Genomic DNA, 21809 nt, shown 5'->3' with positions numbered 1-21809 from the left:
GCTAGACACCGCTTTTTACTTGATTTTAAATTTTAATAACAACGCCATATGTGCATTACCAGTTTGTTTTCGAAAAAAAAAAAAATCTTTGTAATAAAATTTTGCACAGTAACTTACAGCTAGGGAATGTGACGAGTAATCTTCCACTGCCATCAGTAGTGGCCAATGTGGCAGTTCCTCTTATTTCACTGAGAGCTTGATTTCTAACTTGTGTGTTGTGGACTGTTACGACACCGCCCGATCCTGCCAAGTACGTAGCTTCCTGGCATTCACCTCCTTGATTATCTGAATGGTAGCTCTCGATCAAACGCCAGCGGCCTAAGTACTACAAAAAAAAAGAATCCTATGAAAAATCCTGACGTTACCAACGAATCATGGCAAAGAGAAATACACGCTATGCTATTCTTAAAAATACACTAACCGAATACTATAGCTTTATAAAGCATACCCACAAGCTAGGCTTCGCCATTGAGGACACCGGAGAACCCCCTCTTTTTTTACAGTGTGACTGTTGTGCGTTAGGTAAAAATACATTATCACTATCCCGAAAAAAGTCACAAAAATATGTCCTAGGAAAGAATTAAGTCCAGTAAATCCGTTTAGAGCTGGACTCGAGTCTATGGTTTTAAATACTTCGAGGTGGTCACAATAGATCAACTGAGTCGCAGTGACGGGTGGGATTTATTATTCGCACCGCGAGCTAATATAAATAGTAGCGAATCGGTGGTAACGAAATAGCATTGTGAATTTAAGAAGGTCACAAAATATTAAAGGTCATCGGATATATTGCACTTGGACTTAGTTTGGACTTTTTGATATACAACTACTACTTTCCCGTGGTGGTATTATCCTTAGATTAGATACACAGCTTGCGACAGACTAAAAATTGTAGAGCTATGATTCCCCTTCCTATGTTTGCTTTATATGTAAGATTTAATAGTCAAATTGACTATCCAATACAAAAACATTGGACAAAGACGTTTTAAATACAATGAATAAATAGAATAGAATAAAACTTCAATTTTATTCCTGAAAATGGACAGGAGTATCCCTGCTATGATGTCTACAGAATCTGTTAACTCATTTACACCAAGTGGGCCGATAGGCAGTTAAGTATGTTCATCTACCTCTAAAAATCCCAAATAATTGGATTACATATGGTGGCGTCCAAAACAAATCTTTGGAATCTTTTTTTTTTCTATCTCATAATTTAAACTTACTCTCGTCGCATCGAAGTTCCGGATCGCGTTGATGTTAGGGTCACATTGGCCTGGTAAAATAACAGGCTCTCCGGGTGCCAAGTTGGGCAGATAGAAACACGCCCTGTCCGATTGGTCGATAGGCTCGTAGTAAACATTATCTAATACCACATTGGTAGCAATAACATTGTTAATAGCCGCGTTTGCAGTGGCTGTTAGTTGTTTCGTTCTGCTCAGTTTCCAGCTCCACACTAAAAATATATAAAAAATACATAAGTAAATAATTTCGCTGCACTTAAGTTTGTTTTGACACAATGTAAACGATAAATGTTGACTTTATTAAGTATTGGGGTGATGTATTTAAATGATGAAGGATGTAGGCGGAATTGTAGTTTCCGATTTCACAAATATATTAATAGTTTTTTTTAAGTGTAATTCTAATTTTATACAGTCTCAAATTCGATCTCTGCTTAGTGACAACTTCGATGTTTACTAATCAGTTTGTCATTGCGAATTAATTCAAACTAGAGGTCCCGCTGTAGTCGAAATTCGACTATAATTAATTAGAATTGTAAGTTTGTACACTATTATGATTGTATTTTATACTTCTATAATCAAAAATTTCGCCAAGACTACACTTTAAAAAATATTAACAAAGGCAAACAATATTTAATTTATTCTCAATTTGAGAACAGACGCCAAGAACAAAAGTTTGACAATAAATAGTATGCATGCGTGTGTGCGTCAACTACATGGTATGTAGTGTGTGTAAGTTTTTCTTTATTGATTTAAGGTAACTTTTATGCATTATATAAAAAAAATATTAGCATTGTACACTTCTTCTCTATATTCTCTATAAGTATGGAAAATTTCATACTCCTCCGTCCGCGCAATTTTCGTTAAAAGGGATACAAACTTTTTGCTTCACGTATTAATATATAGATGTTAAGAGTGTATTTGCTAAGCTGTGACGACATAGAATAAATTTAATGACTCAATGACTGTTATACATATTTGCACATTTTCATCGGTAATAATTTCTTATAGTGTACATACCTCCTCTGAAATCGCTGTCTATGTTGACACAACTATAAGCCAAAGCATAGCTAGAGTAGTCTGTGCTCAGAATCCAGTAGGGAATTGTAATTGCTGAAAAATAAATTCATTGTGATGATTAAGCTTTTAAGCAATCTTGACTTACAGAAAAGAGTTGTAAAATTTCGAGAATTTAATAAAACGCCTAATTTTATAGTAACTGCCCCTTGAGTTCTAGTTCTTTAGAATAAATCGATAAAATTCGTTCAATTGAGCCGAAAATATCCTGATGATAATGTAAATTAGGGCTTAGATTTGAATAACTTGATTAGGTTTTAAGGATGGGGCAGTTGCACTGTAAGAACTGAGACCTTAGAACTTATATCTCAAGGTGGGTGGCGGCATTTACGTTGTAGATGTTATGGACTTCGGTAACCACTTAACTCGTCCACCCATCGAAGCAACAAAAAAACAAAATTATTATTACGCCACAATTTTGGTTCATCGCGGAAGTCATTTGTGGACTAATGCCTGACCATTTCAACTCCAAATATCAATCGATACGTATACGGCAAGAGCCCTTCCCATTAGACTATCTAGGTTGTAAACTCAGTGTTGTAAAAAGAAGAAAAACCATTGACTTACTTTGACCACCTGATGTAATGGTGATTGTCAAACGGGCGCTATTGTCATTTGAGGCAAATGAAACAGTGCCCGTGGTCGTATCCAAGAACTGGTCGAACACATTAGATGAAGTCAAGGCGAGAGTGTTGCTGGCCCCAAGCGAGAATCGATGGTTGATACACTGGCCAGGTTGTTCGTCCTTCGGGTATGCTTCGATTTCGTGCCACAACCCTTGGAACTAAAATGCGGTAAGTGATACTATAGATTTTCATCAGGCTGACAGTAATAATGTTAGTAGTAGCATGTACTATTTTGCTGTAGGACTATTTCGAAGCAAGTCTCCTAATGAAGTTGGCTGTGCATGCCATTTACAACAAGGAAATATTCTAGGACAAGTACGGAAATTTCAATTCTAACTTTAACATCCCAATAAAAGTATTGACGCATTCCCTAAGATTTTGTATGTAACATGAACACCAAATCGACTATTTGTCAACTGAAGGATGCTTACGACACCTAGGATCATAGACATCCTATTATATAATTATATGAAAGCACATTTATTACCTGATTCAAATTGAAATTTTGGACCACTGGAACATTCGTGTCACATTGTCCAGGGAAAACGACGGGCACGCCAGGCTGAGCTACGGGGAAGTAGAAGCAACCAGTCGGGGTCTGGTCGGTTACTTGAAAGTATCTTTGGTCAAGAACGTTTATACTGTTGATGACATTGTTCATAACCGCGTTCGCTTCAGCAGACAGTTGTTTGTTTCGGCTTAATTTCCACGCTGTAACTGTTGAAAGATGTTTTTGATATATTCTAAGATAGGGGCTCCCAAACTTATTTCATCTACTGCCCACTTTGAGAAGAAATTATTTTGTAGCGCCCCCATTTTTTCACCTTCTTAAAAACTGCTATAGAGAGAGCTCAGTCGGTGTCTAAGAGTCCTCCTAGATGAAATTACAAATCGCCACCAAAGCCTCTACACAACGCCTTTTTTCTGGGTCTCTTACCGCCCCCTTTAGGCCGGCAGCGCCCACAAGGGGGCGTTATCGCCCACTTTGAGAAATGCTGTTCTAAGATAACAAGCATGACACCAATACGAACACGGAATGATGACCACGACCACTCAGCCAAGAGTGCAAAGGACTGAGAAGAAGAAGATTAGAAGCTATGTTGCAGCAACGCTTGAGCTTTATTAGCGTTTAAGATTTGTATAAGTTTATTTTTTATTGGTCGACACGGTCGGATGTGTTGCGACCAACCAGAATTTGGATGAAAATAAGTTGATTGACATCAAATTGTACCCTTGAAACGTGAGACTGAAGTCTCGACTGGATTGCGTAATGGGTGATCCTTCATACCGGAATTAAATAAATAAATAATAAATAAATTATTATTATTATTTATTATTCATACCGGAATTCATGACTGGTCAGCAACAAAATCGTCAGTACACCATTATTTACTATTGTTTGAAAAAAAATAACACTTCAACTGACAAACGCGAAAGAGGGGAAAGAGTCTATCCAATGGTGATCCAATGATTTGCTCGAATACATTTTATGATTAATTGTTGTCTGTAATGTAATGGTCTTTAGGCACTTACCTCTTTTGTGATCGTTGTTGATGTTCGTGCAAGAATATACAAGGGAGTAGCTAACGTAGTCAGTTTCCAAAACCCAGTAGTCAGTTTGTGTAGTCTCTGAAAGTTCATATAAACTGTGCATTCTCGTATATTTTATTTAAGACATTTTTGTTAATATCCCGCTCTAGAAAACTTTATCATTGGTCAAGCTACTTTTTAGAGCTAATTTCAGATTATTGAGAATAAGTGGCCTTCGATGAGGCTCACCTGGGACCTTGTCTACTCAGGACCCATAAATGGCAACAAACGGCTGGCAAATACCCGAAATAAAAACGGCTCATACTTACGTGTTGTCCCAGGAATTGGAAAGGACACCGTTAGCTTGGCACTGCCGTCGGTGCTGGCAACAGTTGCTACGCCATTGATGGTATCAAGACGTTGATTAATGACTTGGGTATTGAAAACATCGACTCTTCCGTCTCTTAATGAGTAAAAAGCGTTACTACAAGTTCCACTTTGGAATTGCGTCGGGTATGATTCGATTTGGTGCCATAGACCCATGTACTGGAAAGAGATCAATTAGTTTTTTTTTATTGCTTAGATGGGTGGAATAACTCATGGCCCACCTGATGTTAAGTGGTTACCGGAGCCCATAGACATCAACAACGTAAATGCCACTACCCACCTTGAGACATGAGTTGTAATGTCTCACTTTTAACAGTACAGCACAACGGCTGCCCTGCCCTTAAAACCGAAACGCATTACTGCTTCACGGCAGAAATAGGCAGGGTGGCCTGGAGCCTGGAGTGCTGGAAATAGGCACAAAGCGTCCTTCCACCAGAAAACGTGTTTTAATGGTAAACGAGAGTTTTTATTACATCTATAATTTGTTACAATAAATCGACGAATAAGAATGAAGCTTTACGCAGGTCATAAGCCGTAACAAAAATACATACGTAGATCGTGTAGAAAATGATCGAGTTTTTGTGATTTATCTGTAGTTATATTTGTAGTCCTTGTTAATGAGTTTTATAAATGCCAATGAGTTATGACGGACTCGATGGTGCAGTAGTTAACTGCCCTGACTATTGTGCCGAGGGTCGTGGATTTGATTCCCACAGCGTGTGAAGAACAGGTTTGATTGTTCTTTGTCTGGGTGTTTATTATCTATATATGTACATATTTAAACGAACATAAGTACGTGTGTCAGTCTCTGGTACCCATAACACAGGGAATCCTTATTTGGGGCCGGATGACCGTGCATGATTTGTTTCCACTATTATTATTATTATTATGACTTTGAATTTGGCTTGAGAACAGAGGTCGTCCTCGTAAGGATTCAATCTATGTAATTTTACGGTCGAACTAACTTCTAGCCTATTTCTAACTATCTAACTTCTGACTATTTCTAGCCTCGGCACAGTCGAATCAATCAATGGTAATATATAAAGTAATATTCACTGACCCGGTTTGCGTCGAAATTTCGGACGACCGGAATGTTCAGGTCACATTGCCCTCTAAATATAACCGGTTCGTTTTGCGCGGGTTGAGGGTAGTAGAAACAGTCTGCGTCAGATTGCCTTGCCGGCTCGTAGTACTGCTGATTTAGCTCGACGTTGGCGTTGATCACTTGGTTGACAAGCGCTGTGGACTGGGCTGAGAGAGTGCGTGTTCTGCTGACGATCCAACTATAAACTGTTTTCGAAATTGATTACAATTTTTATCTAGCTATTTTACAATTAGCTGAGGCTTGGGTGAAATTTATTTTACAGTTTGAATTTATTTTCATATGTTTTCTTTGAGCTTCGCAAGTGCTACTACGGTTACAGTATTGCTTGCTGCTTAAGACTCTTTTGCGTTCAGGAAATAGGAATGTGCAGGAAAAATGTGCAGGATGATCAACTATTGCGGGTTAATCACACCTGTTTTTGGGCGTGGGGAAGGTGAAGGTTGGAGAAAGTTAATGAAATAGTAGCAACCTGTGGATACCAGAATTACGTTTACGAATCTCCTTAATAATAGCCGAACAGATTATAACCGTGTTTGCAATGGGCAGACAAGATTAACAACGCAGTAGTTGCTCATTTGCGAGCATAGGTTCAATCACGTATTGAATTTTGATGTCGGCAAGTTTCCGGCTAGGTGATGCGATGACCTCCGAACAGTAGGCGGCAAGAAGTGGATGAGGAGAGCCGAAGCTCAGTGGTGTGGATTGGGAGAGGCCTATGTCCAGTAGTGGATGACTGTGGGCTGATGATGATGATGACGATGAAGTTCCCGGAAAGTTCTTTGAATACACTTTATACTAGACCTCACTTGCGGCATAAGCTTGATAGATTGTTGGTTCTTCTTCAATACTCGAGTTCGAAAGACATAGAGAAACTACAAAGTAATTGCGATAATAAAAAAAAATTGTATTATGAAGATGAAAAAACTGGCATCTTCGCCGCTGTTATTTTGAAACGGGTTGACCGTGATTAGATAGCTAGGTAGGATTTAATAGTTAATAAATAAATAAAAAACAAACATACTCCTTCTTTGGTTGTTCGGGAGATTCGTGCAAGAATACGTAACAGCATAATTCACGTAATCCGTTGCCAAGACTAGCAATTCTTGTTCCGCCGTCACTGGAAATAAGATATTATTAGTCGTTAATGAATAAAACATCTCTAATTAGTAAAGTTATTTTCAGTTTTTTAATAAAAAAAACTAGTACAATGTATATATAGATATTAATTTGTATAGAGACAGAGATTGGTGTGCCGCCAAACGATTAATGGCGTGGTAATTATTTTTTTTTTGAAAGACAATCACGCCACTTTAACTGGTCCCGTACTAAGTTCGTAAAGAACTTGTGTTACATGTACCAGATAACGGAAATAAATATAAGATTTTTATTATACACATACATAATATGTATATCTAATATACATCCATAGCCCTGGAAAAGACATTTTATATTTATCATACAAATATGCCCCGAACCCCTAGTGTAGTGACCATGTCACTTACCACTAAACCAGACAGCCGTTTTTCATGACATCAAGTATTGTTTTATTTATTTATTATTATTTTGCTAGCGACTCGTTTCATTTTAAATGGCTATCTCGTAGTCACCCTGAGTTATGTGTTCAAGTCTGAGTTTTGTTGTAGGAGCGTTTTTCCATTCCATTCAAAGTGGAACACACGACCCATTTACGGCAGAAACAAGTGGGATAGTAGTACTGGAGCGGTTTCAGAATATTCCCAACCATTAATAAACAGAGCAATTATTGGATTGTTTTCCTCATCATAATTCTCCTGCCCTTCTCCCAGTTATTTGGGGTCGGCGCAACATATTTTCTCCTTCCATACTCCTCTATCATATACCATATTTTGGCTCACTCCTTTCTTACACATATCATCTTTCACGCAATCCATCCATTCCTTCTTTGGTCCACCTCTTCCTCGCCTACTTTTCCTCGATTGTTTTCCTCATCGAAGACGGAAATTTATGCAGAAAGCGTTGAAGTAATAGTGTAAAGATATTACTCAAGATATTTACATAAAACTATAATTTACAATAAATATCTTAAACTCAAACAAGAGTATTTGTTGTATATATTACAGTGTCTACGTATTTTGTGGATAATTGATAAAACCGATAAGACGTTTGTTACGACTTATAGTACGAATTAATCTTAAGTTTTTTTTTATCTCAATCGGCTATCATAGCATCGTAAAATTTTATGTAGGAAAATGATACTATTTCCGACTACTAGAAACATCCACAAAAAATATTAATTATCTTTTTATCGCATTGATTAGGTATGGTATGTTTTTAGATATTATATTTATATACATATATATGATTCACAATTGTTTTTACGAATAGGAATTTTTTTTTTTTTTAATTGCTTAGATGTGTGGACGTGCTCACAGGCCACCCGGTGCTAAGTGGTTACTGGAGCCCATAAACATCTACAACGTAAATGCGCCATCTACCTTAATATATCAGTTGTACGGTCTCAGTATAGTTACAATGGCTGCCCCACCCTTCGAATCGAGACGCATTACTGCTTCACGGCAGAAATAGGCAGGATTGTGGTACCTACCCACGTGGACTCACAAGAAGTCCTACCACCAGTAAATTGAAATTAGTAGTGAATTGGCTGAGGAATTCATTGTACACATATTTGTTCGTTGATTGCTCTACTAAATCTGGTTACTGGAGTCCATTGATCAACGACGTGCCTGTATTCAGCCACGAGGTCAAAGATACAATACTATTCCACGACGGCTGTGTCACTCTGCGAGCCGGAACGCGGGACTGCTTCGTGGAAATGAGCAGCATAGCGGTATCTAGTCATGCGGGGCTTTAAATCAGAACCAGGAAGAAGCCCTCCCTATCTCTACCGGGTTCGATCTCGGAAAGATGAACATGTAAACGAGCAAGGTTGCTTCGATTGTCCATCATATCCTGCGAGCATCTCGAATGTGATTCGACACGAGCAAACAAAGCCCAAATATATCACAATTCACTACTAAAAGAAACAGAATCGCATCGGGACCATTATTCAGAGTCAACAGATTGAAAATCTGGTTGGACAGAGATAATAAATATAGTATTAATTACGTGGATCTTAGTTAAAGTGCTGTAGAAGTAATATACTTTTGTGGAATTTTTATCCAACCATAGTTAACTGGAAGAGCTATTGACTGGCGATTAAATTTCGATTTTAGGATTTAGGCTTTTAAAGACTTACCTCCAGGAGCGACGTTCAAAAGAACACGTAATCTGGCACTTCCATCGTTGCTGATGACTGTGGCTGTACCGGTCACGGTTTCCAGAGCTTGGTTAACGACTTGGCTGTTCACGATATTGACGACGCCATTGCCTAAAGTGTATTCCGCTCTGGGACAGCTACCGGTGGAGCTCTCGGAATAGTAGCTGGAGATCTCATGCCAAACACCTAGGAACTGAATAAGATTTTTGTTAAGTCCTTGTTTCAACAAACATGGTGAGATAAGTATTTATTGTATACAATTATGTATTTATATATAGTATACACTCAGCATTAGAAGGAGACGGGTTGAAGAGAACAGAGAAAAGGTATTTATGGACTTTCAAAACCAGATTAAAATAATTAGGAAATATGCTGCATCTGAAAGTTCTCTTGGCGAAGAATAAAAAAGAACTATGGCTTGCGTTAAACTAAGCGAGTTTCTTCTTTTAGTAGCCTTCACAAAATGCCACGCCATGAAATGAAAAGTCAAGATCTTTTCGATGATGGTTTTCTCGATTGCTTTTCTATGATGAGAATCGTTTCTAAAAATGCCTTCGTAAATTAGCAAATTTGAAGTAAAAAAAAACACGACTGCGCCAAAATTTTTGAAAAGTGAACTTTTAAGAATAAAAATATTAAAGGTAAGTAAAACACCATTTAAATGGATTGTGTGTTAGCAATTGTTTATTAAGGACTAATTGAATTATTGCAGTCTGTCAGATACATATTGTGCAGTCTCCGGTCATCTTGTTTTTTCACATCGTATCATACTTACGTTAGCCACATCGAAGTTTTGTTGACCATTAATATTAGCATTGCATTGACCAGGCAGTACAATGGGCTGGTTAGGTTCAATTACAGGCAGAGCAAAGCAAGCGGACTCTGTATGTTTGACGCTTTCTAGTTCACTAGCGTGGATGGCGAATAAATTGTAAATAGTTGTGTTCATAAGAGCGGGGATCATCTCGTTTGGATATTGGGGCTCCCTTCCCAGGTGCCAGATGTAAACTGTAAAATAAATAATTGCGTCACGGCCACGCAGTGTCTATATCCCAGACGCAGAGTAGAATTCGTTTGTCGTATTTTCCGTAATCGTTTTATCTAATGACCATGAATGATGATGAATTTCTGACTTGGCCATAATTTGTAACTGAAATTATTGGGATTCGCCATGCTGTTGTAATTGTGCACATTTTTGGCAGGTCATGAATGTCTTTCGTTGTATCCGAGCTAATTTTAACCAGTGAATAAAGTACCATAATTAAAATAAGTGTAAAATAAACGTCTAGGCGTAGCGTAGCTATGGTAAATATTTTTATGTAAAATCACGCCTAATGTATTAAATATTCATAGAAAATTGGTTGGATCGCAAGCTCATATTATACTTGTACAGTTATACTCCTGTACATACTTACTCCTTTTCTGGTTCGTTCCGACATTTTCGCAGGCGTATGTCAGAGCAAAATTATTATAATCCGTTAGTAGTACCCAAAAATCGAGATCTGAAAAGAACAATGGAATTTAATTAAAACACTTCAAACAAGACCTTCCCTAGAGGTGCCATCAAACCCTTTATTTAGGAAGGTTAAATAATAAATAAAAAGGGGTTGGGTATTATATCCAACTTTGCCTAAATCTCATTAAGGTTCTTTTTATTCAGAACAAGAAGTTGCAAGTATTGAAAAAATATTATAAACTTACTGCTACTCATACACGAGGATTGCTGAAATGATCCCTTGAGTCTTACCTATATTCGGTGAGATGTTCAGTCTCATTCTGGCCGTTCCAGATTCGACAGAAACGGATCCTCTTAATTCCGTTTGAAAATTTTTTGTAACATCTGAAGCGTATATATTCAATTGATTGTTTTGCTCGGTGAACTCCAAAGTCGCGCAATCGCCACGTTGGAAAGTATTGTCTGATCTTGCCACTTCGTACCATTTGCCGAGGAACTGTGGGGACGCCGAACTGCTTACATTTGTAACTTAATATTCAGCATCGATTAAATTAAAATTAGTCGACGGTTTTCTTGAGCTGTTCTAGTGGAACTTCGAAATGCTAGGAACAAACAATGCCACCGTAAAACTTTTATCTTAGCCCTTTAGGACACTGCCGAAACTATTTGTGTAGTAGACATAATCTACTTCAATAGATTTAATTTAGAATTAGTAGAGGAAGAAGTGACAAAAAGCCAAACAAAAATGTTATTTTGTTCTCGATATTTAGTTAAAAAGACTCGATATTTGGAAAAAAGACGAGAAAAGTTTACTTTTAAGGAAATTCTAATATCTTGATTTGGGGTAGAGATGCTTATGCTTGAATTTTTGATTGGCAAACCTAGTTTTCTAGTCGTGAGAGTGAAGTCGCGGGGATCCGCTGGTTGCGGACAGCTCAAAAATTATTATTTTGATGATCTTTTGGAAGGGCCTAAATATAGGACATAATACGTAAATCGTATATAAGAGCGGAGATCGGACGTCGGGTGAGACAGTGCACGAGGAGTCGATAGGTGCGGTAGGTCCCTAAAAATATCCTTGGGCCCGTGGTCTGCTACTAACATCTGCAGACCGTCAAGTCCCGCATACCCCGCGTGTCTCCTAAGCGCTGACACGTCGCAGTAACTTCGACCCCGTGCCCGAAAAAGAAAACACCAAGCTCGTAGTTTTAGGCTTATAGTTATGATAGCGACTCTGCACGTATTTTCTTCATATGATTTTGATTATTACACGACTTTTCTCTTCTTCGTCTAAGCTACATACGTGGTGCTTAATTATTTACAAAATTAGGCTCCGAATCGAATCCAGGCATAATAGTAAATTAGCTACCAGAATAATACAAAACAATTTAAGAAGTACAAAATACTAAAGTTCCCAAGAATTTAGTCAGTATCGTAAAGTTATAAAGTGACTATCGAACTGTATTACCGAGTCAAGGTCTTGTCTCTTCAAATTGTTATTTGCACTTATCTACAATCTAATCTTTTAGATAAACGGTTGTTAAAGAACTTTAACAATATAATTCAAATATTTGGTAATTGGCATTGTCTAATTTTCTGGTCTTAATTATCGTTCTGGTCAATATAAAAAGTGGTTCGATTGATCCTTTTTATTTTAGTGCCATATATAAATCAGGGTAGCTCTGTATCTGAAGTAGTTAATATAATTCGTAAACAAAGCATTGTAAAGCATTCCAATTCTGGATGCGACTTTGAGGTCTCCGAAAAAACTGCTATCTTAAATAGATTAATTTTACCAATTAAATCTTTGATAATAATTTAAAAGATTGTAAGATTAAATAAAACACGGAATAAAGTAATTTGGTTATCTATTTCTATTTTATCTGTTCCTGTAATTATTTATTTGAGTCAAGTAATTTTGATAGCGTAAGGTATTAGCCGAAAGACAAATAGCTTGGTTAGAGAGGTTCACAAATGCGTTGCAAAATAACCTAAATGTGCCTCTATGGTCTTCATTTGTTTAATTAAATCTGTATCTGAATTTAAGTGAAATAACTTTACACTGGGATGATCTTGGCGATTCTAATGCACAACGGGACTTACGATGCGATTAAATATTTAATAATTTTCAACCCTCTTGGTAAACCTCGAATGTAAAATAACTTTTTCATCCATAATACATCCGAACTTTGTATATCCGAACTTTGAATCATATTAAAAGTCGCTTCATAGCATTTCGAAGCAACTGGGGATTTTAATTCAAAATTGGATAAAAATTCCTGCTGGGCACGACTTCTAGAAATAAAGATTGGGGACTAAGATGAGAGTGTATCTCTCTAAGAGAATATAATCTTAATCTTATAATTTTTATGATATTCTAATTTCAGATATCGGACGGCTACGGTACCTTGTCCACCAGTTAGTTCTAACGCATATATACATACATACAAATACGTTTTCAAGTCAATGTCAATGTCATACGTACTCAATTTATTAGTCTTAAGCGGTCAATTGATTACCTTATAAAATACCTTCTGTTAAGATATAAAATAGAGTGCGAATGAGATTTGAGCCCAAAAAACCAAACAAAGGAAAGAAAACTGTTCATTCAGTTTTACTGGTCAGTGACCAGTGTTTCAGGAAAGATCAGATATTACGAGGTAAAACTATTAAAAGAATTGGGTGCTTTGAATGAAGAACTTTTGAGTTATATTGAAAGCAGCCATCTACGTATTTTAGACGCTGAGCGGTTTTTACTGGTTTTTTTAAATTATTGCTTAGATAGGTGAACGAGCTCATAGCCCACCTGGTGTTAAGTGGTTACTGGAGCCCATAGACATCTACAACGTAAATGCGCCACCTACCTTGAGATATAAGTTCTAAGGTTTCAGTATAGTTACAATGGCTGCCTCACCTTTCAAACCGAAACGCTTTACTTCACGGCAGACATAGGCGGGGTGGTAGTACCTACCCGTGGGGACTCACAAGAGGTCCAACCACTAGTAATTATTCTTGACACAGGGAGCAACTGGCCATTTCGTACAGCATCAAAGAAGACTCTACTCTACATCATTCACAGAGTGATGATGATAACAATTCATGCAACAACTTAGTAGGGTCAGGATTGTTTGCGGGCCAGAATATCATTCCAAACAACTCTCAGAGCCCTTTTTTCGTCAATTACGACCCATACGTCTATTCAATGGGTAAAACATCAAAGTCCTTAGATTAAGAGCATCTCAAAACCAATATGAAGTCTAACAGACCCCATCAAAAGATGATCTCACTGTATATCATACATACTGAGATATATGAAATTACTCTATTGATAAATGCATCTTTCTTGCGATCATTTTGAAATTTCAACATTGTGTGATGAAAAATTGGAAATAACTCGATCGATAGCGATTAACAGAGAACTCCATCAATTGTTTAAAGCGTAAGTATTATTAATGTCCGTGTGATCTTCCATTTGACAATAATAAAATTAGCCACCTATGACACATATAGATGTTTGTTTGAACAATAAATATTAAAATTGTCCTATAGAAAAAGGTAATAGAATTATTGGTAACTAGCGACCCGCCCTCGCTTCGCTTCGGAAACATTAAAACACACATGAAACCAAAAAAATAAATAAATAAAAAATAAAAAAAGTAGCCTATGTTCATTAGGGACAATGTCGGCTTCTAATGGAAAAAGATTTTTTCAAATCGGTCCAGTAGTTTCGGAGCCTATTCGAAACAAACAAACAAACAAATCTTTCCTCTTTATAATATTAGTATAGATTGAAACTTTCCGTCATATTAGGATTTCAATTTACGTAATTCAATTCCAAACAAAAATGTTCAATTCAAACAGCAAAAACGAAACGAGTACTCTAATGAAAAAACAATTAAAATAACTTTCAAAAACTTACTTGTTGAACTTGGAAATTCGGTACGGTCGCTATGTTCGGATCGCACTGGCCATTTTGTATGAATTGACCGACACAAACACCAAACAGTCCTAGGATACTAAATAAGAATAAATTTAAATTTATCATATTGAGATCATGTTCCGGTGACAGTCACAGCACAGCAACATATGTGAATAGCGTTACGCCTAATGGTGTAGCGAATTTATATCTTTTTTATTATCGAATCGCCTTATTATCTCAACGCGGCGGCGTTCAGAATCGTTAGTCGCTAAATCTTACGTTTTGTTTTCGATAAAATGTTTTAATTGTTTTTTATTGCATCTGAGCGCAAGCGATAGTGAAATACTTAGATTCAGATTAAATCTCAAACCGGTGGGATTACCTACGCGTACGGGCTACGCGCCAATGTCCAGAACCTGAAAGATGTTGGTAATGTATAAAGTCAATACAACAAAATAATCAATGAAACAAACAACGAACACAATACGGACATGCCCAAAAAAGCATCGCTAAGCACAGAAAAATTCATGACTAGAAGAAAAGAATTACAGAAGATTATGAACAAAACCAGAAGTATAAGAAACGAAATATCAGCTCTATACAAGATTATGGATGTATGGATTATACAGGCAAGATTATGCAAAATAAAGACAGAACACGAAGGCACTTACAACAAAATGCTTATTAGGAGCTAACACAAAATAAAACATGTATCGAAAGACTTAAATCATCAGGAAAGCAATCTACAATAACATACCGCAATGATGCCGCTCACTTCTTAGGCAGGATGCTCTTGAGGACTTTTTGGAAAGTTCCTATAGAGTCTTGGAATAAAATAAAATTGAAAACGTCATATTTGTCGGCGACTTTATATAATCTTGCATAACCTGAAATTTTACTAATAACATGCAGTCTCTTAACTGTAAGTCTAGTAATGACCTATTGTCTAATATGCTTCTGGATTTTTGCTTGATGAATAAATTATAGTATTATAACCGCACGCTCAACAGTGACGCCAAGGTCTTGGATTTGGTCATCAGTAACAGAACAAATATTATCAATTCATGTACAAGCAGCGATCCACTATTGAAGGTTGACCGTTACCACCCACCTTTTGTTTTCAGCATATCTGATTGTGGTAGAAAAATTGGTAACAATAATTTGATTCCGGACAACAATAACCGTCGTTATTTTTATAAAGCAGATTACACCAACGTAATCAGAGATAAATCTCTGATTATTAAAATAAACGTCGATTGGTATGACGAACTGGAAGTTTGTCCGTCTGTCGATTATATGCTTTTGGTATTTTATAAACATATTGGCATGGTTATCGAGAAACATGTACCAAAGCGTTTATTAAGAAGCAAGAATGACCCTTCATGGTTTTTTTGTGACTTAATTAAACTTCTTAAGGAAAAACTGAAATATAGAAAAAAGCTTAAGAAATTTAATAAAAACCCCTTGGGTAAATTATCTTTCGAGTTGGCCAAAAAGCGATTTGGTCTTTTATCAAGAACAAAAGAAGGGATAGAAGCCTCTTCCCTGCACGGATGACTCTGGAGGGCAAGAGTGCCTCGAGCGGCAAAAATATTTGCAATCTCTTTGCTCGTAGCTTCTGCTGTATACAATAATACTGCTCTACATTCCTAGCCCCTCATGTTGCAAAATTATGAAATAATAACTTGTCGATTATCCAATTTAATGACGCAGATGTACTTAAAGTTTAAAAAAAACTTGATCCGAGTAAGATATTCTTGCTGAATTTGCAAAGATTTTTGACCAAATTCTCCATCCGACTTTAGCGTGGCATTTCAAAAATCTAATTAACTCTCATCAACATGGTTTCACGAAGTCTAGATCTACGTGAACGAACGAACTTGAGATCTTTCATTAACATTGCTGTCGAGGTCGACAGGTGCTCGACTGTTGATACTGTGTACGCCGATTTCAGCAAAGCGTTTGATCGCGTGAATCACAGAATCTTTTTGCATAAGCTTACTGATAACGGTATTGCTGAGCCATTGCTGACTTCGTGTTCATCGTATTTCTTGGCAAGGCAATCAATGGCCGTAGCATCTTTTCTGATCCCTTCTCGACACCCTCTGGTGTAGGTGGGATCTCATCTCGGTCCTCTGTTTTTCAATAGATTTCTTTCACTAGATTGTGGATTGGTTGCTATTTAATATTTTCTTCAACCTTCGCGAGTCGCAGGTATAATTAAAAGTACATCATGAGTACAATCATGAGATTTAATTATTAACGTATTTAGATATGATTAAAAGTGGTATTAATTGATAGTAGTAGTTAGATTGTGATTTTAATTAGAAATAGTTTGAATGGTGATAGGACGTTTTGTGAGTCAGCACGTGTAGGTACCACCGCCCTGCTTATTTCTGCTGTAAAGCAGTAACGCCTTGAATCGGTTTGAAAGATGGGGCAGCCGTTGTACCGTTAAACCTGAGATATTAGAAATCATGTATCAACTTGGGTGGCGGAATTTACGTTATAGATTGTGTTTATGTGTTCCAATAAGTACCGGACACCAGATAGGCCGTGAGTTCATCAAAAATCTAGGCAATAAAAAAAGCTGTAGTCGTCCGTATGATCAATAAAATCCAAAAACCAAGGTAGTCCAGTTCACGGGCATTACACCACAACGCCAATACCCCAAGATATGAGGTTGAAATCTCAAAATACACTGATTAATGCCTACCCTACTCTGCAACGCGGAATCTTTCAACCTCGAAAACATTTTCCTTAGAAGTAGGCAGAGAAGGGGAAGCCCTGCAAAATCGCTCGTCGGCAAGTACCAAATTAATCATGAACGGTGCCGAAAACAAAGAATGTGTGACGAAGCGAGGCGGTGATTTATCATTACCTATCTGTAATTAGCTGGATGTAAGACGATAATATTCTACTTTAGCAAACAACATTAAATGAGTTTATCGTCGGCGATGTGTATTTGCGTGATACGGAAAAAGTCGTTGAGGTTTTGGGGTAGTTTCATAAAAATTATAATTATGTTCAATAAAAATATATAGATCCGAGAATTTGTACTTCAAATTCGGATGGTTCACGAGGTACTTGGATGTGGTGCCTACTTTATGTACGTACGCTTGTGCAGGATAAAATATCCATCACTACATAGTATAAAACAAAGTCGCTTTCTCTGTCCCTATATCCCTATGTATGCTTAAATCTTTAAAACTACGCAACGTATTTTGATGCAATTTTATTTAATAGATAGAGTGATTGAAGAGGAAGGTTTATATGTATAATAACATCCATTAAATAGTGGAAAAATCAATAATAAATTACAGTTTCCGAAGCAAAGCGAGGGCCGGTCGCTAGTTATATATAAAGCATTCTGTATTTGTAATAAATTTAACCTTCGACCTTATGTTTTGAGCTAGGATGACAAGGCTTCAGAAAGTGCTTGAAATCATCTAGCCATCTGTGATCATTAGTGTTATCGTTGGTCGAAATTCGATCGTAATTATTGACACTTGAAGGTTTAGATTCATTTAAGGTATCATCTTTTCTCTGTTTCTTGCATAATTGAGAAGATTAAACGAATCATCTCCAAATGTATTTTTTAGAATTCAGAACCTTTGTTGACTAGCAGAGTAGAAAAGGTAAATCCAGAAAACGAAACTTAGAGCTTTGAAAACAAAATTTACGCTATTCACTAAATGGTTAATGTCGGTCGTATCTAGTTATTTTACAGCCACGTTGTCATCTACTATTATATTATTATTGGATACTGCGTCTCTCTAAGAGGCCTAATCGCTTCATTAAACTGCAACACAAATGCCTATTGTGATTCTCTGTAATTTGTCAAAATGATTCATCGTCAGAATTTGTTAAATTCTATATACAAGTGAACGAGCTTACAGTCCACCTGATTTGATTGAAATTGTTACTGGGTATCAGAATACATACATCGACCCAACTTGAGACAGTAAAAAAACAACAAAGTTGATGTCTCAGTTTTAGGTATAGTAATTTTAACATACAAGCTAACTCTCCGGACTTTACCAAGGCTCAAAAAGAGTTAGTCAAACGCGGCCGCATTGCTCACCGATCTTTGATCTGACTTTGGGCCGATCGCTACTAAAGTAGTGATATTATAACCATTTGTTAAAGATTTTGTGAAACTATTAGCAAAATCGATCCCGCCGTTTCGGAGTCTATAGGAAACAACACATATATACTCACCGACTATTATTTTATACGTACCTATATTTATGGATATAATTTCGAACATCTGTTCGGTTATGGCTCCTAAATTATTATCGTTAACAACAGATAAGGGTAGGCGAATATTATCATATGACAATTTTTTTTATCGCACCACTATTTAGTTTTATGATATACGGATGTATGTGAGTATATTTTTATTTCAATACCTCTTATTTTCCTACAATTTTTTTTTAAGAAAAAAAGAAATGACTACTAACAGCTACTAAAAAAAATAGTGGGCGTGGAACTTGGTGCACTTGAAAGAAGTGAAAGTTTATTTGCGGTGTGTAGTATTGTGGTTTTCATCATTTTTCGTCCTTAAATCCAAGTTCGCAAGACGCTCTGCCTATTTTCTCATTCGCGCTTGTCCTAAATTGTATCTTTTCTCTTTAGCCGTAACGAATTTGTCGCGAGTTAAGTTAATTTTACTCTAAAGTTGAGAGTAAAATTAACTTGCGACAAATTGAGAGTCTCAACATGTCTAAAGAAGTTTCACTTCAAAAAGAAGTTGTTGACCAAGGGTTATTAGAGGAGAGAATGATGATACTCAATATTTTCTTTCTTCCTAAATTGGGGGTAAATATACAGGCTCTTTTTTATCGTCATGACTTTCATGAGTTTAGTGACGAGTTTTACTACCGGGAGCCACTCCTTCCCGCTGCGGGCCTGATGTTTATGTGCCGGGTACAATTCGCTGCATCTTTGACTTGGTCAGTTCATATTAATGGAGATCTGCCGTGCATTCTGGTTCTCTGCTTTATCCTATTAGGATAGAGGTGATCGAATATCATTAATTATTTTTTATAATTTTTCCTCGTTATATACATAAATTCAGAATACAAGGAAACGCGTGTTCTTTTTTCGAGTGTTGGGGTTGCTCTCCGAATAGGTAAAGTTTTGACGATTTAAGAATGCATTAAGTAAAGGCCTATTTGGGATTGATATATTTCACTTAGTTTAAATCCGTTATCTCTTCTTCCAGAATATTGAGTGGATGGGAATGATCTATCGCTCCTTGTTTGAGTTGGAATCGTTTTCGCAAACTATTAAAATGGTCAGAAAGTACCACCATAATATCGTTGGTGTCCTAAAACTATGCCAGGACTACATAAATAGTCTTCATTTTTATCGCTACAGTTAATTTGAACTTCCTCTGATACCCATTCACGGTCTTGTTCGTTTTAGTCAAACCACACATCCACTTTAACATTCGCATACAAAAGTGAATAATCTTCTTTAATAAATGCAATAAGCGGCCGTGGAAAGTTTAAAGGAAGGGAGTGATTCAACAATTTGGCGGCGCATTCAATTGAGTAATACCGCTGTGTGTACTCGTACGACCGCGACGTTTCTAGAAACTTCTACACGATGAATGTGAATTGTTTTTTTTTACCATAGGTAGTTTTTATTTCAATAGTCGAAGGTATTTTTAACACACAGACACAGCCCACTGAGTTTCTCGCCGGATCTTCTCAGTGGGTCGTGTTTGCGATCCGGTGGTAGATTCTTTTTTTTTTTTTTTTTTTTTTTTTTTTTATGATTGAAAGTTTACTGGTGGCCCGAAGGCCTTTCCAGTTTCACCAGGACAGGTGGGCGAGCAAAGGCTCAGCCAAGAGGGGTGGGATTTGCTAACAACTGCCCGAGCGCCTCCGAAGGAGACCTAACAACTCAAGAGCAATTGTTTCGCGAATGAATCTACTACCGGATCGGAATCGCGACCCGCTGAGAAGATCCGGCGAGAAACTCAGCGGGCTGATGCATGGGTTAGGTTGCACGTCGACCTCTTTGTCGAGTTCGACGAGTACGGTTACCGGGGTCCCTAAGCCTGCCCCTAGTATTAGAGCTGAAGGCATCTAATGCAAAGGTTATTGGATCTGATGGATCCGTAAGGACGTGTCTAGGGCGTCGACGGTGACTGGCTCCTGCATGATCAGGATTCGGAGAGTAGTCAGCGGCGGCAACGATAAGGCGATTATCATGACGCATAGCCTTATCGAAGTATCGTTCCGACGCTGACTTCATGTATTTCCGAATTGATTCGAGGCCCAGGTCGTCGTGTAGGTCAACGTTCCTCACGAACCACGGAGCGCCGACAGCTAACCTGCAAAAGCGGGATTGTAGGGATTGGAGGGTGTCTATGTGTGTGCGGGCCGCGTGAGCGAACACCACACTCGCGTAAGTCATGACGGGCCTTATGCAAGTTTTGTAAAGTGTCACCTTGTTCCGAAGGGACATTTTACTCCGCTTACAGATCATGGGGTAGAGTCTACCGAGAATAAACGCGGCACGGTCACGGACTGATTTTATATGCGGGCGGAATGTCATCGATGCATCCAGGGTAACGCCCAGGTACTTGACCTTCCTGGCCCAGGGTATGGGTTGTCTAAAGAGAGTAATCGGGGGTGTGAGATTCCTCCTCCTAATCCGGGAGGAAATCCGTGTGGAACTTCCCCTCTGAAATAGCACCGCAGTACTTTTCGCTGGGTTGATGTCTATGCGCCATTTTCGGAACCACTGTCCTAGGGCTAGGGCTGCGCTCTGAAGCTTCTTCGCGATTAGGGACTTATTTCTACTAGAATAGTAAACAGTCGTGTCGTCGGCGAATAAAGCTAAATGGGTCGGCGGCGACCGGGGAATATCGTTGACGAATAAGCTAAATAGGAGGGGTGAGAGGACAGAGCCTTGCGGGACTCCAGCTTTGAGAGGTCGTGGGGAGGAGCGGGTTCCCTCGACTCGATATCGAAAAGAGCGGTTCGACAAGAAGTCCCGTATGATGGGTAGATTCTGCGAAGCACTGCTAGTGTTAGCAACATTCCGGTTTGAGCCCCGTGATCCACACGTCAAGGAGAACCTGAATAGCCTCTCAAGGCTATCAGCATAGTTAGGGGGAAAAAATAAGGTCTTTCGATGAAGCTGGATTTCGAGTAGCCATCCAAAAGTGACCCTAAAATTCGATTAATTAGGAAACCGGTC

General features: G+C 37.8%; 2 protein-coding genes across 4 annotated transcripts in view; one reads left to right on the top strand and one right to left on the bottom strand.

Annotated features, from left to right (window-relative positions):
- The window catches only part of Chbp (chlorophyllide A binding protein), a 47127-nt gene extending 32382 nt beyond the window's left edge, over positions 1 to 14745 (bottom strand). The window contains exons 1-14 of one of the 3 annotated variants that reach the window (XM_089738568.1): positions 14592 to 14743; positions 10964 to 11168; positions 10632 to 10718; positions 9992 to 10224; positions 9196 to 9409; positions 6982 to 7077; positions 5916 to 6145; positions 4798 to 5014; positions 4472 to 4567; positions 3426 to 3655; positions 2880 to 3096; positions 2256 to 2348; positions 1221 to 1450; positions 118 to 325 (exon numbers count right to left, since the gene is read on the bottom strand). In XM_089738568.1, the coding sequence (XP_089594694.1) occupies positions 118 to 325; positions 1221 to 1450; positions 2256 to 2348; positions 2880 to 3096; positions 3426 to 3655; positions 4472 to 4567; positions 4798 to 5014; positions 5916 to 6145; positions 6982 to 7077; positions 9196 to 9409; positions 9992 to 10224; positions 10632 to 10718; positions 10964 to 11168; positions 14592 to 14717 (2482 nt within the window). In that variant the 5' untranslated portion in view covers positions 14718 to 14743. Of the gene's footprint in view, positions 1 to 117; positions 326 to 1220; positions 1451 to 2255; positions 2349 to 2879; positions 3097 to 3425; positions 3656 to 4471; positions 4568 to 4797; positions 5015 to 5915; positions 6146 to 6981; positions 7078 to 9195; positions 9410 to 9991; positions 10225 to 10631; positions 10719 to 10963; positions 11169 to 14591 lie in introns of all 3 variants that reach the window. The other 2 variants (XM_028175645.2, XM_089738569.1) reach the window with 2 other exon arrangements.
- LOC114243932 (N-acetylneuraminate lyase) overlaps positions 1 to 21809 on the top strand; it is a 275732-nt gene that overhangs the window by 156123 nt on the left and 97800 nt on the right. The gene's annotated exons all lie outside the window — the stretch shown is intronic.

Source organism: Bombyx mandarina, chromosome 25, assembly GCF_030267445.1.
Source record: "Bombyx mandarina strain Sakado chromosome 25, ASM3026744v2".
Taxonomy (NCBI): Eukaryota; Metazoa; Arthropoda; class Insecta; order Lepidoptera; family Bombycidae; genus Bombyx; species Bombyx mandarina.
Note: the sequence above shows the minus strand (reverse complement) of the source record. Positions and strands in the feature narration are given on the sequence as shown.